Source organism: Setaria viridis, chromosome 9 (genome assembly GCF_005286985.2).
Source record: "Setaria viridis chromosome 9, Setaria_viridis_v4.0, whole genome shotgun sequence".
In the NCBI taxonomy this organism is placed as follows: Eukaryota; Viridiplantae; Streptophyta; class Magnoliopsida; order Poales; family Poaceae; genus Setaria; species Setaria viridis.
In genome coordinates, this window is record NC_048271.2 from 47,533,922 (window position 1) to 47,560,833 (window position 26,912).

A 26,912-nucleotide genomic window follows, 5' to 3' on the forward strand; every position below is an offset into this window, starting at 1 on the left:
GAAACGTTGCCGGAAAATTTTATTGGAGTCACCGGTACACAATAGAGGAATACCATGTCACCGTTTCGATTAAAATGGTTCCGAGCCCATTAAATAATAAAAAATGCTATTAAAACGCAACATGCGTGAACATTGTCGCAGATGTGATCGTAGGTACAAAGTCAATAGGTTTGTCCTAAGCAGATGTTTTTCTAACTTTGACCCCTTGGCATCTAATGTCTTCGTTATTTGCAGTATTTCCTCAAAAAGAGAAAAACTGCCTTAGATAGAGATTGTAATAAATCCTGATATAGTCGTCGAACCATATGATACTTTGAATTTTTGTGTTTATATTGTGCATTACCGTCCGCTGTTTTGTTTTTTTATTACTTTCTTCATATTTCAAATATATTACTTATTATTTATTCATTGTGTCTAAGAAACGCGAAAAAAAATGATTTAACCCGGCCGAGCATAATCATTTGCGGTTTTGGCCAACAACAGAAGTAACTTTTTCTGCAAATTCTAGACCCAACAAATAGGACAATGCAGTGTTCGGCTGCCCTTTTCACCTTATCAGCAGTCCTGCAGCTTATTCTCTCTCACAAAATATTATTGAATAAGCACCAAAAAATCACAGCCGTATTCTCTCTCACAGAATACTATTGAATCAGCAGCAAAAAATCACAGCCGAATACAGCCTCAATGTTTCTAAACAGACCAGCTGGAGAAAAAGTACGCAATATCAAAAACAATCCTCTTATAGCAACTTCAAGAGTACCATAAAAGTTCTTCCCTAAAATTATGTATTGGAGACTCTTCCAAAAAAATTTCCCTTAACAACATATCAATCCACAGCAGATTGCTAATAACTAGCCCCAATATTTCAAAATAGGTCGTATCATCATAATTGAAGTGCCATTTTGGTAAAAGGATTTGAAGCAAACAAGGATCCAACAGCAACGAGCAGCATTTCCTTAACACCAGACGCGACGACACCTTACAGTCATTTCCTCGAAGCACCTATCGAGCGTGGCCGAGGAAAGTAGGATCCGTCGGCTCTGGAGCCTTCTCTTTCTTCTCGCCGTCGTCGTCGAAGAGCCCGTCACGCCATGCGCCGATAGCACTGTGCGCTAGCGCCACCGAGGTGCGGGAGCCCGCGGCGGGGTTGGAGCTGGGCCGCAGGTGGCCTTCCTAGCTACGCGGACAGAGGAGGCATTGCCAGCCTACGGGGAGGTGGCGCAGCCACGCCGCCTCGTGGCCGTTGCGATGGACGCAGCGCGTCGGAGCATGTCTCCCGACGACTATGACAAGAGCTTGCCTGCGTCTCTAGACCTCCCTAGCTCCGCCACTGAGCTCAAGTGACCAGACCGTGAGCTCCGACGACCGGACGGTGAGGAATCGCGGTTCCCGTGGCCGCCCGTGGCCGTGAGGGATTAGTGAAGGATCGAACTCGCGCATGTACGTGGGACGACGGAGGTATTTTTTTACGTTCACACATTTTTACAGAAAGAATGGGGATCCGTGGAGATAAGTTTTTTCTATTTTCCCTTTGCATGGGAACTATTCCTAGCCTAACGGTTTCTTCACAAATTTCTATAGCGTCGGCCGTTCCGCGGTAACCGAACGAGCCTTAAAGAGCACAAATAAAAAAATGTACCAATAAACAAGCCATTCCGGAGGTTCGAAGTAACAAAACACTACCCCGTGTTCCAGTGTTTTCCACTTGGCGCCGGAACTCACCCGAGCACTCCCCAGAAAAATCTCCTGGCCATCGACTCCCCACCCAGTCTCCCAGGCCCCGCCAAGTCGCTAGCCCCAACCCAACCGAACTGGTGGAAGCCGCACGAAACCTGCGACGACCGACCGAGCGAAGTAGCGAACCCCGCGCACCGTTCTGGAGAGCTCCCGCGCGCGCCCGAACTCTCCACCAGCTCCCGCGCGCGCGGCGCGCCTCCAGCCTACGCCTCCCGACCCCGAACCAGCGTCGCCCGCGCGCCGGGCGCCGCCACATCACCCCCCGCACGAACCTTCCCGAACGCCACCGCTCCCCGGCCCGGCGCCTGTATATAAACGGACGCCGCCGCCCCCTATTCGCCTCATCCCAACAACTCAGAGAAACAGAGCAAAGCATCCATCAAGCAATCACTCGATCATCAGAGCAGAAGCTCTCGATTCCGAAATCGCGCTCAGGCGTACGACGCGCACCAATCAGCTCTTCGAGCTTGGAATTTTGATCGGAGGAAGGAGAGATGGCGAGCAAGGGGGAGGGCCCGGCGATCGGCATCGACCTCGGCACCACCTACTCGTGCGTCGGGGTGTGGCAGCATGACCGGGTGGAGATCATCGCCAACGACCAGGGCAACCGCACCACGCCCTCGTACGTGGCGTTCACCGACACCGAGAGGCTCATCGGCGACGCCGCCAAGAACCAGGTCGCCATGAACCCCACCAACACCGTCTTTGGTAAGTCTTCCTCTTCCGCGCCTTTTTGGGAATAATTCTAGTTTCGTGGTTGTGGTGTCAAAACGAACTAGTTATATGATGATGATCGGTGACCATAATTCATAAGTCAGAACAAATCTGCTGTATCACTCAGTTATCACAATTGCACGGCTCCATGCTCTGCTCCCACTACTCTGTTTTTTTTGCTGGCAGAGCAGCGCTAAATTTTTTATCTCTAGTAAAAAACTAGATGCACCTTTTCACAATAGTGAAATTTGTTAGCACAGAATAGGAGTATTTATAACACAGAAAATTGTGATTATCCACTGCGACTAGTCTCTTAACCACTCTGCTTCTGCCATGCAGACGCCAAGCGGCTCATCGGCAGGCGCTTCTCGGACCCGTCCGTGCAGGCGGACATGAAGATGTGGCCGTTCAAGGTCGTCCCCGGCCCGGCCGACAAGCCCATGATCGTGGTGACCTACAAGGGCGAGGAGAAGAAGTTCTCGGCGGAGGAGATCTCCTCCATGGTGCTCACCAAGATGAAGGAGATCGCCGAGGCATACCTCAGCACCACCATCAAGAACGCCGTCATCACCGTGCCGGCCTACTTCAACGACTCCCAGCGCCAAGCCACCAAGGACGCCGGCGTCATCGCGGGCCTCAACGTCACGCGCATCATCAACGAGCCTACCGCCGCCGCCATCGCCTACGGGCTCGACAAGAAGGCCGCCAGCACCGGCGAGAAGAACGTCCTCATCTTCGACCTCGGCGGCGGCACCTTTGATGTGTCCATCCTCACCATCGAGGAGGGCATCTTCGAGGTCAAGGCCACCGCCGGTGACACCCACCTGGGCGGCGAGGACTTCGACAACCGGCTCGTGAACCACTTCGTGCAGGAGTTCAAGAGGAAGCACAAGAAGGACATCAGCGGCAACCCGAGGGCGCTCCGGCGGCTGAGGACGGCCTGCGAGAGGGCCAAGAGGACGCTCTCCTCCACCGCCCAGACCACCATTGAGATCGACTCGCTCTATGAGGGCATCGACTTCTATGCGACCATCACTCGGGCAAGGTTCGAGGAGCTCAACATGGACCTCTTCAGGAAGTGCATGGAGCCCGTGGAGAAGTGCCTCCGCGACGCCAAGATGGACAAGTCGCAGATCCACGACGTCGTGCTCGTCGGAGGCTCCACCCGTATCCCCAAGGTGCAGCAGCTACTCCAGGACTTCTTCAACGGAAAGGAGCTCTGCAAGAGCATCAACCCCGACGAGGCCGTCGCGTACGGCGCAGCTGTCCAGGCTGCCATCCTCAGCGGCGAGGGCAACCAGAAAGTGCAGGACCTGCTCCTGCTCGACGTCACGCCGCTCTCACTCGGGCTGGAGACGGCCGGTGGCGTCATGACTGTGCTGATCCCGAGGAACACCACCATTCCGACCAAGAAGGAGCAGGTCTTCTCCACCTACTCCGACAACCAGCCCGGCGTGCTCATCCAGGTGTACGAGGGTGAGAGGACGAGGACCAAGGACAACAACCTGCTCGGCAAGTTCGAGCTGACCGGCATCCCTCCGGCTCCCAGGGGCGTGCCCCAGATCAACGTGACCTTCGACATCGACGCGAACGGCATCCTGAACGTGTCGGCGGAGGACAAGACGACGGGTAAGAAGAACAAGATCACCATAACCAACGACAAGGGCCGGCTGAGCAAGGAGGAGATCGAGCGCATGGTGCAGGAGGCCGAGAAGTACAAGGCCGAGGACGAGGAGGTGAAGCGCAAGGTGGAGGCCCGCAACGCGCTGGAGAACTACGCGTACAACATGCGCAACACGGTGCGGGACGACAAGATCGCGTCGAAGCTGCCCGCGGAGGACAGGAAGAAGATCGAGGACACGATCGAGGACGCCATCAAGTGGCTCGACGGCAACCAGCTCGCCGAGGCCGAGGAGTTCGAGGACAAGATGAAGGAGCTGGAGGGGATCTGCAACCCCATCATCTCCAAGATGTACCAGGGCGAGGGCGGCGCCGCGGGCATGGACGAGGACGTGCCCAACGGCGCCGGCACCGGCGGTGGAAGCGGCGCCGGGCCAAAGATTGAGGAGGTGGACTAAGCGACTCGCGACAGGTCCTGAGCTGGAGCTGTAATGTTTCTGCATGCAGGTTCGGGGGAGAGACGAGAGAGTTGGTTTGTCTCGCCTGCGTCATGGCGTGTTAATCTGTCCGTGTGGAATAATACGGTGTTAATGCCTGGAGGATGTTCCAAGTCAGTGTCCATGTGGTAGTAGGTTCAGTAGAGTGAATCATATGTATTAGGTTTGGTAGAGTAAATAATTTGTAAGAACATCATACGTGTGTTCTTGTAATCATCTCTGCTTGAGTTTAGGAGTTGATGAATATAGATATACTACTGTTGTTTTCTCAATTTGCACGTTCTGATTCCTGTGTGTCAACAACGGATTAATCTCTGCCAGTTTCCCCCTTGGTCAAGCGATGATCAGAGCTACTACTATAGGGGTTCGCAGAGCTGTGCCACCCAAACTAATCAGGCCATTCAGTGTTTGTCTAAGAGTTTGGAAATGAGTTGATATCAAACAAACACTACTGATCTTTTTTTTTTAGAATTCCAGGGCATGACCACCCCTGTCCGTATGCATTGCAACAGGACTCAAGGTCAGAGTTCTCAGCACATTACAGATACAGGACGCCCCCAAATTGTTTCGGCAAAGGTTCTACATATACAAAAACTTAATTTCTATAACAGACGAGCAGCAGCTCGGAGCTCTCGTTGCTCCATCAGGGCAGAAGCCATGCAGACCCCCCAAAGACGGTGTCAGCTTCTTCCTGTTGCTTCCGGCCTGCCATCAGCAAGCACCACCCGTCCACAAGATCATCTCTGGTTGTCTTGTCAGATCCTCCAGCTTCATTAGCCAATGCTCGAACACCTCGAGGTGTCTTAATGGGCACAGCACCTTCCAGCTTTGCAACAGCTGCAAGATGAGTCGCCATAGTTGCCGCATACTGTGCCAGAGCCACCCTGAAAACACATACAATTTCTTAGTTTCCAAATGCCCCACAGGGCTGCAGCATTGAACATGTTTCTAGCTGCATTTCTCTTATCACTAAGCCAGGTTCTAGCTACTGCCTCATAGTCAGCACAAGGTGACTCCTGCATGATGACAGCGAGCCCCTGCCAAACTCTTTTGGCAATAACACATCCAAAGAACAGATGTACAGTGCTCTCATATTCACTGCAAAAAAGGCAAGTTCTATCCTCTACTTCCCTTCTCTTTTCTAGATTATCCCTAGTCAAAAGTTTATTTTTTGAGAGCAACCACAAGAAAACATGGATTCTCGGGGGTATCCGAAGCTTCCAAACCGAGGGGGTGTACACCGGTTTCACTCCTCTGAAGTTAATAATCTTGTACAAGGATTGGGTTGAGTACACACCATTGGAGGTGAACTGCCAAATCAGAGCATCCTCCTCCCCTTGAAAACTATGGTGGTTGCTAGCTGGATTATTTCATCCCACATCCTCATCAGCCTAGGCGTGGCACACCTTCTAAACGTACACTTAAGATTAACCCCATCCCACAGGTCTGCTACAGTACCTGTCTGTTCATTGATCAGCTCATAAATTTCCCAATAGAGAGTGGCTAAGCTGCAGGAGCCTAGCCAATTGTCTTCCCAGAACTTAACAGGTCTACCATTTCCAATCTTCCATCTATACCCCATTTTCGCCACTTTACCAGCCCACATCACACCCCTCCAGAACTGGGAGGCATTTGTGTCTATACAGGAGAGGATGTTAGTTTTCTGGGTATTATATTTATGGTCAACCGTCTCCATAGCTGATCTTTACCATTGCTACATCTCTGATCCAAGAGCTTAGCAGACAGATGTTTAAATCTCTCAGGTCAGGCATCCCCAAACCCCCGTACTCCTTTTTCAAGCATACCGAGGGCCAGTTGGCCAGGTGATAAGTTCTATGGCCATCAAAGTTATTCCACAGGCAATGCGCCATGTGGGAATTCAGGAGCTCGATGGCCCATTTAGGGAACTTGATGAACGATAGCAGGTAGATTGGAATGCTAGACAGACATGTTCCAATTAGCACCAATCTTCCACTATAGGATAGGAGCCTTCCTCTCCACCCTGCTATCCTTTTCACCATCTTATCTATTAGGGGCTGGATGTCCTCTCTCGTCAACTTGGAATAATGCAAAGGCACTCCTAGATACTTCATAGGAAGTGCCCCAATGGGGCAACCCATTATGTGAGAGATTCTATGCGCTTGATCCTCCTCCACGTTCATTGGAACGACCTCACTCTTGCTAAAATTTACTCTCATCCTCGACAACCTTTCAAAACAATTCAAGGTGCATTTCAGATTCTTCAGCTTCTCCTCATCCGCAGATGAGAAGAGAATTGTGTCATCTGCATATTGCAGGAAGATAACGCCTCCTGGCCTAAAATCCCCCAACAGTCCTTTAATCATATCCTGTCTAGCTGCTTTCATAAGCATTCTAGTTAGAATATCTCCTACTAGGTTGAACAACAAAGGAGACAGAGGGTCTCCCTATCTTAAGCCTTTTCGAGTTTTAAAGAAGTTGCTTTCCTCTCCGTTAAGAGTGAGCCCCACTGAGCCCCCTTTTACTACTTGTTTTATCCATTCAATCCATTCAACACAGAACCCTTTAGTGGTCAGAATTTCAAACAAGAAGTCCCAATTCACCCTTTTCATAGTCCAACTTGATGATGGTTCCAGGCTCTTTGTTGTGATTTTTTTTTTGAAACGGACCAGAGAGCTACCGATTATATTAAAAAGAAGAGTTCCAAACTGGATAAATACAAACAATCAAAAAAGTATAAAAAAGGCAAAGAGCTAAACAATTAAGTACACTTTATAAACAACACCAATCAGCATGCACCAGTAGAGCGGACAGATGTTTCACCCCAGCCATAATCCACGTCACGATCTCATCTTTGATTCTTGCAAAGATCATGTTGATAGTAGATTCCTTACTGTTAAAGATTCTCATGTTCCTTTCTGTCCATAGTGTCCATGTAATTAGTATGATGAAAGTGCGCATGCCTCTCCATGAGCAACAACTTGCTGCCGTCCTCACCGTCCACCAATGGTGTAGCGTGTCCGCCTATTCCCAAACCCTTGGATGGATTGCTGGTGCCGACACCCAGTCGGCCACCATGCCCCAAATTCTTCTTGTGAACTGCCATTCGACGAACAGACGCTCGGCCGCTTCATGCGAGCTTCGGCATAGTGGACAGTTAGTTTGATTGGGCCATCCCCGTTTCTGCAACCTGTCTGCTGTCCATAGGCGATTTTGAATTGCGAGCCAGGAGAAGATTTTGCGGCTTCTAGGAGCCCACATCTTCCAAATTAAGACGTCAAAGTTGGTGGATGCCAAACCAATGAATTGCGCATTGTAAGCGGATTTGGCGGAGTAGTTACCGTCGGCATTAAATTTCCATGTGATTTCATCGTGCACACCCAAGCGAAGAACCACATGCTGAATAGCTTTCCACGGAAAGACGAATTCTTGGAAGTGACGTGCAGAGAAGCTACTATGGTGTAGATTGATGTCCCGGATCCAATTTATGTTGCCTAATGCATCCCTTAGACTCCTGTTTTTTTCTCTTTGAGACTGAGTAAATACTTGGCGCTATGTCCTTTGGCCATTGACCTTGCACCCAGGCGCTATTCCAGAAAGGAGTCTTCGTTCCATCGCCTACGTCGATGCGTGTACATGCCGCAAATAGTTTCCTATCCGTGTTATTACATGGAACCTCTGAGCCCACCCAAAGCTTGTCTTCCGCTTTCCACTCATGCCATAACCATCTGAGCCTTAGCCCTCTTGCAAACTTATAGATGTTTAAGATACCGACTCCCCCAGTCTTGTCGGCCTAGCGGATCTTCGCCAGTTAACTTTGCATTTTCCTCCTGTTAATGCTGCCGCCCCTGCCCAGGAAAATTTCTTGCGCCTAGCGTCAATTTCCTGCATCACTTCTTTGAAGGCTTCCAACGCTGATAGGAGATAGACCACCTGCGAGATTAGGACCGATTTTGTGAGTGTTAGGCGTCCTGCCATGGTCATATTCTTTGCATTCCACGCAGTGAGTTTGCCAATCACTTTATCTATCACATATTGGAAGTGGACTCTCTTTAGTCTTGTCGTTGTTAGCGAAAGTCCTAGATACCGCATCGGGAAGGAAGCTCGTGTCACAGGGATGTCCCCAAAAATGTATTCTAGGTTCAGCCCCTCACATCTTATTGGCACCACACTTGATTTCTCGAAATTTGTTTTCAAACCCGAGGCTTCTCCAAATCTGGGAGAAGATCATCTAAACCGGTGATATCCTGCCTGATCGGGTTCAAGAAAATAGTTGTGTTGTCGACGTACATGGATGTCCGAAAATTGAGGGACCTGCCTCTTAGCTTGGAGATGAATCATCTTTCAGTGGCTTGCTCCAACAGTGCTCGTAGTGGTTCAATTGCAATAACAAAAAGTAGTGGGGATAGAGAATCTCCTTGTTGTTAACCTCTGTTGTGTCTGATGGGGTTGTTTGGGACCCCGTTGAGAAGGATCCTGGAGGATGATGTGTAAAACAAAGATGTCGTCCAATCCCTCCAACAAGTGGGGAAGCCTAAGCGGTGAAGCAAACATAGCAGATAGTCCCATCTCACCGAGTCAAAAGCTTTGGCAATGTCAAGTTTGAAAAATAGTGTCGGAATTCGCAGGTGGTGGAAGCGTTGCGCCATGTTTCTGACTGTCATAAAATTATCATGGATGCTCCTTTTCTTTATGAAAGCCGATTCTGATGTTAATACGATGTCCTTCATGTGCGGAGCCAGCCGCATGGCAAGCACCTTCGTAATAATCTTGACAAAGGAATGTATCAAGCTTATTGGTCTAAAGTGAGAAACTGCCTTGGCCCCTTCCTTTTTTTGGCAATAACACTATGTTAGCTGTGTTGATTAAGGGCAGGCTCATGCAACGCAAAGGAACGCATTGGCAGCCTGTAAAATGTCGTTCTTTATTATCTCCCAACACGCCTTGTAAAATGCCCCAGTGAAGCTATCCGGTCTCGACGCCTTGTCCGATAGCAGGTCATGTATTGCATGTTTGATTTCCTCCTCTGTGAATGGTTCCTCAAGAGAGCGGAGGTCTAGCTTGAAGGTTCAAGCTGTCCTAGTTAATGTCCTGCGATCGTTGTCCCGACGGTCCCATCATTCTAACGAACTGGTTTGTATTATGTTGGCTTTTTCTTCATGTTTGAAGGCCCATCATTCTAACGAAGTGGTTTGTATTATGTTGGCTTTTTCTTCATGTTTGAAGGCCCATAAGGATCCTTGTTTGAGCTTCTGAATGTGGATCTTTTTCCTCCTTCCATTAACCTTGCGATGGAAATATTTGGTGTTGGCGTCACCTAACTTGATATTTGTGATGCGTGACGCTTGTTTCCGCCTTACCCTTTCAACTACTGTCAGATCGAGGATTCTTCACTTTAGTTTTTGTCGTAGGTTTATTTTGTCCCCGGTGAGAGCTCTACGTCTTGTGCCATGTCCAATCTGAGGACAATATCAGTCGCCGTAAGAAGCTGCATCTTGGTACCTGAGTATAAGTTGTAGCTCCAAACTCTAAGCGTGTGTGAAGTTTCCCGTAGCTTGTGGTACAGGCGGTGGAAAGGCTCGTGGTGACATCGTCACATCAGCACATCAGCACAGAGACATCGCACGGAAAGAAGGCGGGCCGACAGTGTTTCAGTAAATATTTTGGGCCGAAACATTGGAGCGCGAGAATATAGCCCATGATGACCGGAGGAAAACTTTGTGAACAACCAACCAATCAGCCGAGCCTACTTTCCCCCTCCCCCTGCTGTGCGGCCTGCGAGGCCGCCTCCATGCCTATGCCTACTTCCATCATGAACGAGCGTGCGTGTTCCCGCGACTGGACACCCCATGACCCCAGTACCCCCACACACACCATGGCAACGTGTGCTCCAGAACCACGTACATTTCGTTGGCCGCTTTGTTTCACAAATGTTTCCTCGATTTTCTTCAGCTGATCATCCGTGGTATGTAACTTTGTAAACATGATACGGTGTCGTTTAGATGGTTCCCGTACTGCCTGAAGCACTTGCAGAACTCATTCTTATCTCCTTTTTTTTTTCTGTAAATATGGCTTGTCTTTGGCATCAGTTAGACTTGCAGATAAAAGGCCCAAATCCGGCCTATTTTGCAAGACCAAATCCGGGCCATAGAGTTGTAGATAAAATGCCCATGATTTAGCGTTGTTGATCCGCATGGGCTTATAAAGAAAAAAAAGCCCAAGAAACGCCAAGCCGCGTGGCCCTTAAAAGTCAAAGAAGAGGCAAACTGGGCGTGTGTGATCCTGAAGAAATCCATCCGGATCCTACCCAGCAGGCAGCAGCAACCTGCAGGGCACTCTAGTTTCGCTTCTGCATGCGGCTCGATCACGCCACTAGAATATTTGGGTCGCTTTGACCCAGACGTGCCCAGAATATTTGGTTGCTGGAAGCCTTGACTGGCATCTCGCTACGGCAATCCGGCCGGTGTGCTGCGTGCGCCTCCAGGCTACAAACTTCGGCGGCGCCAACGGTTCCGCAGCTCAGAACGGGATGGAGATTGGAGAGAGGACACACTCCTGGTCATGACCATGGATGCCAAAATGCAATCGATCGAAGCAAACTCGGAAACGATATACGGCTCTAACCATTGGTCCACTGCTCGGATCTTAAAGTTGTGTCGAAAGTTTTTGCACATAGGAGCGCATGTCCTTAAGAGGAAAATAATTAAATTAAAGTTGACCTTGCTGTTTAGAGTAGAACAAGGCTAGGTCGATGCTAGCTGTTTTTGTTGTGGGGATTAAACCTCGTCAATTTATGACCAATTCTCGGTTGTCGTCCAGTCGGGAACACAGTCTGGGGTTGACGTGAATAGGATTAGGACCAGAAAATTTCAGGCAATGAGACAAATTCTCTTTATCTGTTCCCTCCGGGAGGAAAGCAAAAGAACCATACCCTAGAGTAACCACTACTGCCCGCTGAGGTGCTCCAACAGCCAAAGGGAAAAGTATATTCCATGCAGATACCTTGGACGACAGGGAGCACTAGTGAATATACTGGTCTGTGGGTACAGACTACAGTGTATACTCCATAGAAGAAGCGTCAGCACCTTTCTTTTTATCGTTGGAGTTCGGAGGGCAATACACCAGCACGCAAATCCCTGCCCTGCGCCCTCTAACACAGGCCAAAGGTCAAGGCGACAGTGACTGAAACGAAATTCTAACGCGAAAGAAGTTCGGTAAAGCCGCTAAACAATCTCGTAACGCTCAGTGGACGCAGGCTGGTGCGGCAACGGCGATGCAGGCACTAGGCGTACGTGGTGATTGGCGACCAAGCACTGCGTTCTTCAGTCGTGGCTTTCAAATACTACAGTGTCCAACACGCGAGAGGGAAGACCAAGGTGCAGACGGCCGGGACGCTTATGCACAGCTAGCAAAGGTTTCAGCCAAAAGAGCGGCGTTATCACAAGCATCAACCACACGGCACGGCGTGAAAAGGTCCCGAGACCCGGGCACCCGGCTAATAAAAAACAACCTAACCCCTGCTCCCAAAGTTGCCGTTCTCTGTCATGGGAGCACTACAACTGCGTCCATTTTTTTAGTTTCTTAACGTAGAGAGAAAGAGCACAGGAATGGGCTTTTGCGTGCGTGAGAGGCCACTTATCAGAACGATGAGATGCAGATACGGGGGTCCCAGGTCCCTTGCTGCCAGGAGACGGGGGCCAAGCTGCTGTCGAGGCCCCATCATGTTGCACAAAAAAAGAAAAAAAAAGAAAAAATCGCTGTCGAGGCCCGGTCTCCATCTCGTTCTTGTGCGATAGTCAATAGGGATTGCCGTACCATGTTAACAAGTGGATTATCCCCCGGAAACTATGTTACACTATTTGTTAAACGTTTTTAGGGGGATCCGCGAATACTAAACAAGAGACCCGAATCTCTTGGCAGGAAAAGAAATTAAACAGCGGCGTTTTCTCTTGAGCCACACATTCGTACAGACAAGGGACGACTACGTCCAAGAGTACTCCAAGCAAGTGCATGCATCAACAGGCAACAGCAAAGGAAGGTTTCTTTTTTCTTCGAAAAAAAATGTGAGCTTGACGACGCCGGGCTGGTTGTTGTGCACGCCCCCGTCCATGAGATGGACCAATCGACAACAAACCGGCCGGGAACCAGGGAAAACAACAGAGCAACTTGCAGTTGCAGCACGAGGGCATGAGAACGATGGTGATAAGATAGGCGAGAGAGAGGGGGGCAGGTGAAATATCCAAACAATTTGTCACTTTCAGGGGAGCATCAGGAACCATTCGTGTCATCATTCACTGCGTTGTCGCGACGGCATTGCGCAAGTACCACTAGTAGAGAATTAGCTTTCGATGCGTCCCTTTTTGTTCCGGTTTAAATTAGCCCGGGATAAAAGGTTTACCAACCGGGACTAAAGCTCTGTCACTGGTGGGGGGCTCACCAACCGGGACCTTTTATCCCTGTTGCAAAGGCTAGTGTGAAAAAAGATCCTGAGAGGCATTTTATCCCGGTTTGAAGCAGCGTCGGGATTTTTTTTTTGCAGCGCCGGCCGTGGTGACCCGTTTTTATCCCGGTTGGTATTACCAACCGGGATAAAAGGGGGTCTTTGTCCGAGTGACCCGGGATAAAAGACCCTACCTTTTGTCCCAGTTGGTTTATCCCGGATGGATTTTCGGGATATTTGCATCCTACCAACCGGGACTAAAGCCTAATTCTCTACTAGTGTGCTGTCACAAACCAGGAGCACCGCAAAACAAATCGAATCGAATTCATTGGGTAATTAACCCTGCCGTGTGGTGCAACAGCAAGATCTTCGGGCTGGATTTTCAGGAGGCGGTTGAACCGAACACGAACACCTGTACGAGATACTGACTGAGATCATATACCGAGATCTCGTATCTCATCCGGATCTGAACTGTGAAGAGCGTCGCACGGGAGCCTGCATGCTGACATGCAAGCCGTGCCACGTTCACATTTCTCTCAAGGTTCAAGTCAAGATAAAGAGAAGCTTCGGGTGCTTCCACATGGCTTCTTCCCTGCACCGGATGTCCGGATGATGCTACCAGCAGCGGGGCCGATGCACTAGAGCATTCCTTTTTTATTTTTGTTTTTTGTGGCTGGCTTGACTAGAGAGTGGCGTGGCGTCTCATCTGATCCCGGCTAACGGCTTAGCCCCGTTCCCTGGAGAACTCCGGCGCCGACGGGTTCAGACTACATGCATGGCTCCACACACTCCATCAGGACATGGTTCCTCTGACTTTAATGCCCGTCATTAACGGATGGATCCAACCTCATACGTGACTTGACCGCGGAGGCTAGAGATTATCAGTAAGTTGGAGGAACCCTGTCCCACAATTCGTCGTGAAAAAGGATGGAGGGAGACCACCAGCTGGGTCCCTCGATGACAAAATGATTCCATGAGCTAGCAGAAGAAACGCTGGTGCCAGTTCAGCTGCCGTCCACGTGGACACTTGGAACATACTAGGAAAAAGTGCAGCTGGCGTGGAAGCTACTAGTGCCGACATGGGGCCATCAATCTGCAAGCGAGAAGCAAGAGGCACCTACAATTTTTTTCCCCCTCCCGACGATGGCCTGTTCCCACTGCGTCTTTTAAAAAGTACTTGGAAAAGTATATCCCTGTACAATCCTTGGAAAAGTAGCACGCGCATATACGTTATTCGGTAGTGCTCCGGTTTCTGTTGGAGCCTAGAGGAAAGTTAAAAACGGCTCCACGTGAAGCATTACAAGGAGTCGGAGCCGTTCTGTATTAAGAAGGCAGAGGGAAAAAAAGTATTTCTTCTGGATCCTCCACATTTTAGAAGAGGAGCCGAGCCCTGTCAAAGGGAACGCCGTCAGTTCAGCATATATTTTAGGGGTATTGCTAAACCTGTCATCGGATGTTTGATACTAATTAGGAGTATTAAACATAGTCTAATTATAAAATTAATTGCACAGATGGAGTCTAATTCGCGAGACGAATCTATTAAGCCTAATTAGTCCATGATTTGACAATGTGGTGCTATAGTAACCATTTGCTAATGATGGATTAATTAGTCTTAATAGATTCCTCTCGCGAATTAGACTCCATCTGTGCAATTAGTTTTGTAATGAGCTCATGTTTAGTCCTCCTAATTAGCATCCGAACATTCGATATGATTCTGCTAAAGTTTAGCACCTCGTATTCAAACACCTCATTTATCTTGGGAGGTCAAGTTGAGTGACCTGCCCGTACAAGTGCAGCATTGGCCAAAGGCGTAGACGACAGTGACCGGGGGCTAAATTCTACTTCAAAAGATTTTAGGTAAAGCCGCCAAACAATCTAGCAAGGTTCAGTGGGAGCAGTAGATGCAGTCACAGTGACCCGGCTAGTGGTGGAAGTGGTGATTCGTGACCACATCAAATTAAAGCAGCAATCTTTTTTCTCACGCCACCGGGGGGAGAATTTTCCAGCACAGAACACGCCCTGAGATGCAGTAAGGATCAAGGTCTCTCTTGTTCTAATCTCGTCGCCAGCGATTAACAATCGACCGGAGCTCTCTTTAATTTTCTTCGTCCTTGAGCCGTGGCTTTCAGAGTTCAAAGAACGAGGACGACCAAAGGCGCAAGCGGGGACGCTTATCTACAGCAAAGACGATCTGGACCAAAAAAAAAAAGGTAGCGTTATCATAAGCGACATCCACTGCCCAATAAGCACGGCACGACGTGAAAAAGTCCACAAGGACCTGGCTTATCAAAATCCTAACGCCCCCGATGCTCCTCTCCAAGTTGCCATTGATTCTCTTTCATGGTCCAGCAGCTACGCTTGCGTTGCACCCAACTCTCCTTTTTCTACCGCGCGAGGCCTCCTCCAACAATTACTGTTTGAGCAGCTCATAGGATATTTAACAATAATTTTTTCTTGGAGGAGCCAAGAAGAGAAGAACAAAGATGGCCTTTGGGCGCAGGGAGAGGCCACTTATCTTATCGAAATGATGAGATGCTGATAGTGGGGCCCTTCACCGCGAGGAGACACGGCCCCAAGCTGCCACTTCGCAATCGCTGTCGAGGCCCGGGCCCGGATCTCCTGTGAGGCAATGTTTAGGTATCCCCAACTCCTAACTTTGACACTATGCAAAAAGAAGATTCCCCATCATATCAAACTTGCAGTACATGCATGAAGTACTAAATGTAGATGAAATTAAAAACTAATTGCACAGTTTTGTTGTACTTTGCGAGACGAATCTTTTGAGCCTAATTAGTCAATATTTGGACAATAATTCACAAATACAAACGAAACGTTACAGTGTGCTACAGTGCTAGCACAGTAATTTTGCACCTCCCAAATTGGCCAACTAAATAAGGCCTGAGTTCGAGTGAACAGGGATCACGTGTGTGTGTGTATATATATATATAACAATTGCATTATCGCCTAGAAAAAATTACTCTTTTTTAAGTGTTACGAGCTGGATCCGCGGCTGTACTAAACAAAAAAAAAAACAAATCCTTCGCCAAGGAGACGAACAGCGACGTGTTCTTTCGTTCAGCAACACTCGTGCCCAAGTGCATGCACCAACACGCGGCGACCGGCGACGGCGAGGAAGCCATACTTCTTCAGGCCTCAGGTCTTCTTCCGCTGCGTTCTTTAACCGAGCACCGGGCTGGTTGCGCACGGCCGGCCAATCAATCATGGAAACCGGCCGGAGGGAAAGGGAAAAACAAGAGGGCAACTTGCAGCGCGGGGGCATGGGATGATGAGCGAGGCAGGAGGAGCCAGGGTGTCAACCTGTCCTGTTAGGCCCTGCATCCGGGGTGATGACTGATGAGTGAGTATATCTAATCCAGACGTGTTGTCACTTTCAGGGGATATATTACATATCATTATGCCAGCATTAATTTGAAGCGTTTGCGTTCATGAGTCATTTTCCTCTTCTTTTTCTTGCTTTGATTGAAACCGGAATTGATTCATTCTGGAATTTGGACCCCACGTTCACGTTGCTCTCAAATGCTAGTCGAAGGAAGATGCAGCCACCTGGCTCCTGCAGCAGATCTTATCATATTCAGCCGAGGGGTTCAGACTCTCCTCAACCATTTTCATCGTGAAGCAGGATGGAGAGGAGACTGTCTGGGTCCTGCTGTCCTGCCTGTCAAATGAAAATGACTGATATTTATCGTTGATGATGCTAAATGCAAACCTAGTCCCATTTCTTTCTTTCTTTCTTTCTTTTGCAAACGTTCACCAGTTGTCATCTGCAGGTAATCTTTAGGGTCCGATGCTAAGAAAACCGAAAACCACGGGACATGCAGTTAGAGTGCTTGACCCTGGCTGCTTGCCAAAGGACATGCCATGGCAACCGTCGTCCCTATGTGATCCCATGCATGAGCACAGGAACAATGTTCACGTTTAGTTGTCGTGCAGTGCGTTTGACGAGGAAGCTATTGCCTATTGGGGCCGATATGGCGCCATCAATCTGCTGGCGAGAGGCATCTACGGAAAAAATTCCAGGTCATGATCCATTCCGTCCCCTCTATGTTCTTTCAGGTAGGAAAGCAAAAGGCCATTTCATTCCATGATCAATCCACACTCAAGGCAAGAAAAGTATATTCGATGTAGATACCTCGCAAAAGGAGCACTCACACGTACTCTAGTACAGAGCGTACTTGATAGAACGTGTCAGCAAGTATTTCAGGTCCCCAAATATTTTATCTTCGCAGTTCGGAGGACAAAACATCAGCACGCGGATTTTTTTAGTTTTAACTTTTTTAAATAATATTTTAAAAATAACATCTCCAGACAAATATTTCCATCTCATGATCCTTTTGGTCACACTGCCCACGTGGCACGACAAAATAACGTTGTCACGGCACATGCCCTGGCGTGACAAGCCTACCACGCTAGCGCGACGAGATGTCACGCCACTGCATGTGGCGCGACAACGTGATTCTGTCGCGCCACCTTACATGGTATGACGAAAGCCTACTCTAGTTTAATTTACTCATTTTTGACTATCTAAATAAAATAGTAATGGAAGTTTAAATGTTACAAAACTTGCCTTGCCATGCACGATATATAAGGAGTGAACATTCCATTTTAGTAACATGTACAAGGTCAAGTGCTACATATTTTGAAAATTTAAATTTCAAAGTAGGCTATGTATTATCCCTATATCCCACTTAGGACTCTCGTTAAATGATTACTTACTTAGGATCATCTCAATAAAATAGCATTTAAACTTTGAATGTCACCAAACTTGACATGCGCACTGTAGAAGGTGTAAAAGTCTCATTTTACTAACATGTAGAAAGCTAAGTGCTACGTATTTTGAAATATATAATTTCAAAGTAAGCTATGTATTATCCCTCTATCTCTCTTAAGGTAGCTTCTAAGTGTTAAATAAATTCACTTCAATGTTTTCTTTCCTTCAATTTAATAACTTAATGACCTATATTCAATTTTTAATTAGCCTCTGGATATGACTAAGATGTGACATTCCTGCTAACAAAGATGATATGATCATATCTTTAAATTTATTCAATTTCTATATATGATACCTGGCACATACCTGTCACGTGAGGTGTTGTTTAGATATCAAGTAGCAATTTTTTTTGAGGTGTTGTTTAGATATCAAGTAGCGAATTTTTTTTTAAGTTAAGCTACTTCAGCAGAAATTTCAATACCGAGAAGACGCACTGCTTGATGAAGCTTATGAATACACCGATCTACCATCTCACTACAGATCATACACCCACACCTTAACTAATTAATTTAGTTTGGGAATTTCAGTACATATCTTGTAGCTATTGAAACTTAAATGCCATGAGAAAGTGAGAATCATTCTCTGGTTGTATTGATTGATTTAATGAACAATATTATACATAGGAAAGGGTGTTCCTAAAGGGCCGGTGTCCCTATAAAAAATTATCACCTAAACATGCATGCTTGTTCATAGATGTGTCTATCCACTAACATGTGTCTATTAAGGGATACAAACTAATTGATCACTAATATAAACTTAGTTCTAACATCCATTCATTTGTGCATGCACACTATAGCATACTATGATGTTCTTCAAAGAATACATGGTTTCTAACTCATTCATGTTTAATTCACTTGCATATCATGTACTTCATGTTCTTGCAATATATATCGTGTGATCGAGAGGCTTCTTGACTTAATCGAACTATGTTGCATAGATGTTTTTAGCTATTATTAGACTAATCCCAATTTATAGTATCATGTTATGATTTCAAATTTCAAAGACTACATATCATATGAAGAGATAATAATACAACAATCTACAATGTAGTATTATAGTGTTATTTCTTATACATCTAAAATTATGGATTGCTAACAATTGTATTTACAACTTAGTCATATCCATTGGCCTAATTCAAAATTGAATAAGATCAATTGTATATTGATTGATGTAAGCTCGTGTGTTCTTGATGTTTCTACTCCTAGCTAGAAAACATGAGGTTTGTCTTGTTCTACCAGTGAAACAGAGAATAGTATGAGTGTGAATATAGTTAAAATGAAATAAATATATCTTATGATGTAGTTTTATTCGAGTTTTAAAATATTTAGACTTCATTAAGTTATTGAATTGAAGGAAAGAAAAAGTTGAAGTAAATTTATTTAGCACTTAGAAGCAGTCTTAAGATAGATAGAGGGATAATACATGGCTTACTTTGAAATTATGTATTTCAAAATATGTAGCACTTGAGTTTCTACATGTTAGTAAAATGGGACCTTTACACCTTCTACAGTGCTCATGCCAAGTTTTGTAACATTCAAAGTTTAAATGCTATTTTATTGAGATGCTCCAAGTAGGTATAGGGATAATACATAGTCTCCTTTGAAATTAAAATTTTCAAACCATGTAGCACTTGCCTTGTATATGTTACTAAAAATAGAATGTTCACACCTTATATATCGTGCTAATATTTAAAGTTCAAATACTATTATTTAAAGTTTAAATACTATTTTATTTAGATTGTCAAAAGTGAAATTAAATTAGAATGATCTCTCATCACACCATGCAAAGTGGCACGACAGAATGACATCACGCCACATGCATTGGTGTGATAAGAGGGGTCCATGTCAACTCGCCGTGCTAGCGTAGCAGGCTTGTCACGACAGTGCATGTGGCGTGACAACGTTATTTTGTCGCGCCACGTGGGTCGGCGCGACCAAAAGGGTCACGAGATGAAAATATTTATCCGGAGGGGTTATTTTTTAAATATTGTTTAAAGAAGGGTTAAAATTAAAAAAAAATCTCAGCACGCAAACGCCTGGCCGTACGAGTACTGCATGGCCAAAGGCATAGAAGAAAGTGACGGCAGACTAAATTCTATTGCAAAAGATTTTAGGTAAAGCCACCGAACAATCTTGCAAGCTTTTGCAATAAAAAAAACAATCTTGCAAGGTTCAGTGGAACTGTGGAAGCAGCAGATGCAGCCGCATGGCAGAACAGCGAGCTAGTGCAGGGTGCTGCGCTGGGCATGCATGGTGACCACATGAAAACCAGAAATCTTATCACAAGCTGCATGACAGGGAGGAAAACACACATACCATGTTTCCCAATCATGTACTGTTGAGTCTATCACCATTCACTCGTATAGATATAGAGGTATATCTCTCATGTCCTATTCTCCTAAACAGGAAGCATTCAGCCAGGCAAAAACTTGTTCTTCAGTCAGGGGTTAAAGTCCAAGCAAGGAAAGACCAAAGCATACCAAACAGTATGCTTATCCACAGCATAGACTGCAGCCAAAAAAGTAGCCATAACTACCGCCAATAAGCGCTGCACGATGCGACGCCCCGGCTTATCAAAATGCCTGACCCATGCAGCTGCGCCGGTTTCTTTTTTCAGGGGGATCCCAGCTCCGCGAAGGCGAGAAGCGTCCCCTGGGCGCTGGAGAGGCCACTTCGCCAGCTTATCGCGACGATAACGATGAGAGGCAGATAAGAGAGGGCCACAGCCCACAGGATACCAGCTCGCGGGCGGCGTTAGGGTGCCACTTCGCCAATCGCTTTCGAATTCCCATCTCCTGTAATAGTCAATAAGGATCCGATTAGAAAAGGATTATTAATACATTATTATCCTCCGGGAACTAGATTTATCATTAGTATTTGATAATCGTTATTAGCTTGACAGAGCGAGAGAGAAACAAGAAAGCAAAGATGCAGGTACCTGTTTCTTGGCGAAGATACGAACAGCGACCCCATTTCGTCCAGCCATTCAGCACGTACGTACGTCCAAGTACATGCACTAGCAGCAGCAGCAGCAGGGAGAAAACGCCGGTCCGGTTGCGAACGGGTGGTGGACCGATCAATCATAAAAACTGGCAGAAGTGGGCAAGGAAAACAACACGCCAACTTGCCCGGAGCATGAAAACGATGTGGTGCGTGTGCAAGCGTGACTGATAAGATGGGAGCAGAGGAGCCAGGGTGTCCACCTGGCCGGTTTAAGCCCTGCACCGGGGCTCAGGAAGAGGGAGGTGAAGTATCCAAACCATTTTTGTCACTTTCAGGGGAACATTACAAACCATTGTGTCAGCATTCACTGTGTTATCTCAATGACATTGCATCAAGCCAAAACTTAAAACAAAGCGTTGTGTAAAACCCATTGGACAGCCATTCGCAGAAAAATTCCAGCAAAACTAACCCATGTAGACCAGCAAAATCTTTAGACTGAATATTTTCATGAGATTGACCAAACGCATGTAGAGGATGAGATACTGAACTGGACCACAAGGATCATAAAATGCACTGAATGGTAAGGAGTATAGAAGGCGCAGTTGATAAGACAATGACCACTACTATATTGATAGCAGAGAAGATACATTTTCCAATAGATTACACTAGTCTTCGAGAAATTCCTGGAAAACGTTCACAAAATGCTACAATGACACTAATTCCCATGGAACATTGGCAAATCCTAAATTCACTGACATGTACTCCATTTCCTAATTTCCATCAATTTGAGATGATTTTTCCAACAATGCCCACAAAGCAAACCTGTCACAATCTATGGCAAATGACTATAAATGCCCTATACAGTTATCCAGGAGCCATTCTATAAAACAAACAGATTGCTCATGTCGGTGATGCACACATTTAAGCACATCGAGCAGACAACCAATCTTTTGACACAAACAAAAGTTACAACTAAACCAAAGACAATACACAAGGTATCCCCAAACAAACATATTGAAACCAAGAGCTAAGTAATGCAGACATGGTCCTTGTGACCTGTAGCATATTCCTAAAAATGTTCCAGATGCTGCAATTGCCAACTACCAGAATGCTTCAATCAACTAGGATTGTTTCCCATCAAAATTAGCAAAACTGTGCTGGGCTGTTGTACAGTAGTCTTATGGTCACAATAGGGAACCTCCACACCAAATGTCTCCTCGTAAGCTAGAGGGTTAGCAGACAACAAAACATCAGCGAAGAGCAGCTAACAAGAATGGACTCCTAGCTGCTACAAGAACATCTACCACACACCTTGAACATGTCTTCATTGGCACCATGACGAGGGTGGCCTCATGGACACATGCACTTCATGTTCTTCAGGGCCAACACGGAATTTAGGGACAATAATCTCTAGGCCTGTCCCTGTTTCATCACGGTATGCTTCCAAAGTGGCGTCTTCAGGGATCCGGGTAGGCAGTGGAATTTCCCGGACAAACTCTCCGGGTGGACAATGCTCAGGGGAAGGATCAGCCAGCTTGAAAGTTCGATCATGTCTTTTCAGGAATGGCATTCGACCAACACTAGTGCATGATACCTTAACAATACCATTTGTAAGAGTATTCTTCCAGGAAACCTTCACCTTCTGAAAATCAGAGAAAGGCAGGCTAATGATGATCAAGTAGCCCTTGCTATCCTCATATATTGTTTTTGCAGCAGTAACTGGCCCAGAAGCATGGCGCATCACACCAGTGAAGTCATTGATCCATGATGGCTCAAAAGTGTGGCTCACATCCATGTCATGGGCCTTGTCTGAATTTGAATTGCTGCAGTCCTCTTCCATGGCAACAGGTGAGGAATCCTTCCTGCGCTTGTTGCAAGTGGCAGTGATTTCCATACCATCCCCAGAACTATGATTGGATGGCTGTGTCGAGAGGTTAAGCCCAGAACCATTCAGCAACTTCTTGTGGTGCCCATGTGAGCTGCTCTTTGCAGGAGCAGTACTTGCTGCTCTCTCAAGCTCAAAGTCTGTGGTTGGCAAATTCCTCCACGACTCAAAATCACTCGCCTCGGTTGGGATCGAGAAATTGGCATCCCTCCCAGTGAGCTCCATCCACCTCTTCATATGAGCCTCAGGTACACCTGTCATGTTTGGCGCCCTGACGATCTCAATCCCATGAAGACACTGTGGGTTCGAGAGCCCACGATAATGCTTGCGCTGCATTCGGTGCGAGCGCACAAACCCTTTATCTGCGCTGAAAGGGAACTGTGGTTCCCCAAGGCGCGAGTGCCCATTCATGAAGCTCCTCAGCTGCATCTTCCCTAGGGCATTCTCCGGACGCTCCTTAAACACCCACATGTACATGTTCTCCATGTCGTGCTGCACCAGGAATGCATCCAGTGTGGCACTATTACCGTTCCCGCCGGCAGTGGCTGACTTCGCCTTGCCACCCTTGTCGGCGGACATGACCGGCTTGAAGTAGTGGGTGAAGAAGAACCACGCCCCCCAGATACTATCGTTCCTCTTGACGCACTTGCGTGCGGCGCTGGAACCGGAGCCCTTGGTGTGCGCCACGGCGACCGTGGCAGTCGTGGCCGCTGGCGGGGCCGAGACGGGCACGGCGGCAGCAGGCGAATCCGAGTCGTACTGCTGCGGGCCGCCGAGGCCGACGTCTAGCATGTCGACGTTGCAGTCCTGCAGCGCCGGAGGGGGCGGAGAAGGGTCAGCGGCGAGGGGGAGGTTGATGTCAGGGGGGACGACCGCCGCGGCATGCAGGCAGCGGCGGAAGGGCCCCTGTGGCTGGAGGTAGAGGTCGAAGTCTTCGTGGGAGGCGGTGTCCATGGAGAGGATGGTGTTGGGCCCCTGGTGCGGGTGGTGGGCCGTTGCGGTGTCCATGGAGAGCGCGGTGAGCAGCGACTCGCCCATGGCGGCGGCGGCGGCGGCGGCGGCAACCGTCGTCCTCCTGGCGGCGCGCCCCTCGTCCGCCTGCTGCTCCCCTTCCGTCGCTGCGCTGTCCAAATCGTCGGCGCTTCCGCCTCCACCGCCTCCGCACCGCGCGCTCCTCTCCTCCGAATCTCTCCACGAGCATCAGTTAGCGACCAGGCTTCACACCTCCCTCGCGTCCATCCGGCGGCCGAGAGGAAAATGGAGCGTTGCTTCTTCTACCTTCAAAATCACGCGGAAACCCGCATCAATCCCCCACCCCCAGGACCCCCAAATCTAACAAACACGAACCCACAAATCCAGAGATCCGGTCCAGCCGGGGGAGAAGCACGCACGTACCTACGCAGGTCCAAGAAATCCGGAGCTCTCAAATCGAGGAACCGCCGAGCCGCCGCCCAACGACGAAGGTCCAGAGAGATCCCCTCCCTGTTGCGCGCTGCAATCAAATCAAATCATACGAAATCGAATCGGCGAGGGCTCGTCCCGGGTCGACGGATGAGCAGCGCAGCGGGGGTGGGGAGGAGGTGGGAAGGGGGAAGACGGTAACGGAGGCGGGGGAGAGTTAAAGGCGGGCGCCGGTGGGGCGCAGCCAGCCCGGTGAGCCGCGGACCCGCGGCCTCCCCCAGAAGGAGCCTGGACGCGGGGGTGGGGTGGGGGGCCGTTACTTGACGGTGACGGCTGGATCGACTGGCAACTGGCATCGGCGAGGCGGGGAAGGGGACGGACCGGGCCGGGGTGTGGCGCGCCTGGTAACTCTCTCTTCCCCGCGGCAAAGCAAGCGGCGCGGGTGGCGTGGGAGGCCGCGTGGGGTGGGTGGGTGGATGGGCTCGCCCCCCGAGTCTCGCTCGCGCATCCCCGCTTGATCTCCTTGTCTTTGCTTTGGTTTTTTTTCTTCCTCCCCTCTCGTGCCGCTGCCACCCCATCTTGCTATGCCTATGCTTCCGTGTCTGCCTGTGGTTTTCGTTTTTGAGGTGTTTCCCTGGGATTTGGGATGGATTTGAATAAAATATTGCAAATGCAGGAGACGTTGCATGGGGCGGTGCTGCAATGAAGACTTTGTTTATTGGGGGATATTACGCCGACGTCCCCAAGGATTCTGTGTATTGCCCTTGCAGACTTGCGGTTGGAATAAGTGGTATAAAAAATACCTCTTTTAGAAATAGCAGCATTAGGATATTGTGATCAGTACCCAAAAACTAAGAAGAAAAGTGGTACTAGCAGTACTAGTACGTCCTTCCATGGAGTGGGTTGACTAGATATTGCGGCTTTCCCTTGATAGCTGCAACTCCAAGGCTCCAAGCCTTGCTAGGGCCTGCCGATGTCCAGCTGCTGTGGACCGGGGCTACTCGCTGGCGCCGCGGCACCTTTGCAGCGAACAAGATAGGATACCTCCCTTTCCCTTCCCTTCCCTTTCTTTATTTCTTCCCCTTTCTTTCTTATCTATTCCTTCCTCTCGCCGCCACCGTTCTTCTTCCTCGCGACCACGCCGCTGCCCCTGCCACCACCCCCACGGCCTGCCTCCCTTGCGGCCGATGGTGCCGCGGCCACCCACCGTGCAACCGCTGACTGCTCCCGCGGCCGGCGGCGACCTCGCTGCCGACCGAGCCGGCCACCAACCGCCCCGCCACCGATGCAGGCCACTGCTTGTCTTTCACACCGCCAGCCCTGCTGCCGGGCAGCCCGTCACCACCGCCGGCCGCCGCAGCCCCAGGCCTTCCCTCTAATGTCATCGGCCATGGGACCACCCCAGCAACCGCCCTCGCCGGCGACCCAGCAACCCCCCAACCCTAATCCCGGCGATCTCCTACAGCAAGGACGTCGTCGCTGCTACTAGTAGCAACGCGCGCGCGTCATCTAAGGGTGTATTTGGATGGAGGGACAAGTGGGACGGGACATAATCATCCTATTTTTTAAGAAATAAGATAATCCCACTTGGTGTTTGGTTGGAGGGATGTGGATGTCCTAATTTCGTTGTTTGGTTGGAGGGACGAGGACAGATGAAATAAACAGTGTTTGTACTCTGTTAGCCATGGGGCTCACTGTTAGCCTCAGAAGGACCTCATCCTCTTCCTCCCGGCCATGCTCCGCCGCCTCGGCCCTGCCCCGCCCCGACCCTGCGTCGCCACCGCCGCCGCCCCGACCCCGCGCCATGCTCCGCCAAACCGCGCGAGACGGTGAGGGACGGATCGGTCCGACCATTTCTTCGGGATGTATCCATCTTACTTTTTCGAGGAATATTCTACTTTGATGCCGTCCTTGTCCCACCGTCCCTCCAACCAAACACATGCAAAACTGGGACCGTCCCATCCCGTCCCTCTATCCAAACACACCCTAAGGTTTTCGGCTGTGGACGGATTCTCCTCCTCGACCTTTTCCGTTCAAAAGAGCCTCCCTTTTCAAATAACGCATTTGATCAATCCTCAAATGGTGGCAACTGCTAACCAGAGAAATTTTGCGTCGAACAGCAACAAATAGTTGTAGCTCCTATGCACGCTCATCTGACTTTGATCGGCGCTTAATTGCCACATGGCACTGTTTGCACAACCATTGACCATCGTCTCGTCTCCTTAGTTGGCCACGGGCACGTCATCTTCATCGTACATTGAATGGTCGAGCTATTGATCAACGTCTTGTTACCACTCAGCTAGCGAGCTGTTGAATCCAAAACGGCTAGCGATGAAGTCGAAATGCTAAGGTGGCTTCATCGTCTTCCAAGATGTTGGTCTATTCAAGCCACGGCAAGCAAGCTGTTGAAATCAGCCGCATCATACATTGAATGCATGCACATCTTGTTACCAATTGGATTGCGTTGGGATTTCATCGAGAGGTTACAAGCCCGGAGGCTTGAAGCATGTTTGGGCATATGTGTCAAATTGTCAATCACGCTGCAGGAAGCAATTACCCAAGTCTCACTACCGGGAAAGAACCTTCGGTACCGGTTCCTAACTCCCCTAGTACCGGTTGTGCAACCGGTATTGCTACTTCGGTACTAAAGGGGGGCCTTTAGTACCGGATCAAATAACCGGTACTAAAGGAGTATTAAGAATAAAAGAAATCCCATCGCCCACCCGCTCGGTCCCCGCCATCTTGCAACCCCCGTCCTCCCACCGCCCTCCTACCGTGAATGAGAACGAGAGGATGAGAGAGCAGAAAGGAGCTCGGTGGATAAGCTTGGTGGCAGGGGAGAACGAGAGGAGGAGAGAGCAGAGAGAACGAGAGCATGAGAGATAGAGGACATAGAGGAAGATAGGGG

At 48.6% G+C, this 26,912-nt stretch overlaps 2 protein-coding genes and 1 long non-coding RNA gene across 4 annotated transcripts; 1 reads left to right on the forward strand and 2 right to left on the reverse strand.

The window, feature by feature from the left end:
* Window positions 1–2,096: 2,096 nt before the first annotated feature.
* On the forward strand, window positions 2,097–4,840 carry LOC117836872 (heat shock cognate 70 kDa protein). The gene is made up of 2 exons (XM_034716390.1): window positions 2,097–2,445; window positions 2,791–4,840. Exons 1-2 carry the CDS (start codon window positions 2,232–2,234, stop codon window positions 4,527–4,529), a joined length of 1,953 nt encoding a protein of 650 aa, XP_034572281.1. The 5' UTR covers window positions 2,097–2,231; the 3' UTR covers window positions 4,530–4,840.
* A 9,870-nt stretch (window positions 4,841–14,710) lies between these two features.
* On the reverse strand, window positions 14,711–15,406 carry LOC117841039 (uncharacterized). The gene is made up of 2 exons (XR_004637146.1): window positions 15,266–15,406; window positions 14,711–15,178 (listed from the first exon to the last, which is right to left on the reverse strand). It is a non-coding gene; the product is annotated as an uncharacterized lncRNA (long non-coding RNA).
* A 5,918-nt stretch (window positions 15,407–21,324) lies between these two features.
* On the reverse strand, window positions 21,325–24,255 carry LOC117838094 (uncharacterized). 2 transcript variants are annotated; one of them, XM_034717974.2, is made up of 3 exons: window positions 23,999–24,255; window positions 22,030–23,881; window positions 21,325–21,942 (listed from the first exon to the last, which is right to left on the reverse strand). In XM_034717974.2, the coding sequence occupies exon 2, from the start codon at window positions 23,639–23,641 to the stop codon at window positions 22,043–22,045; it is 1,599 nt and encodes a 532-aa protein (XP_034573865.1). In that variant the 5' UTR covers window positions 23,642–23,881; window positions 23,999–24,255; the 3' UTR covers window positions 21,325–21,942; window positions 22,030–22,042. The 2 variants fall into 2 exon arrangements, with proteins under 2 accessions (XP_034573865.1, XP_034573864.1); XM_034717973.2 differs by having other exon boundaries at window positions 21,325–23,881.
* Window positions 24,256–26,912: the final 2,657 nt, after the last annotated feature.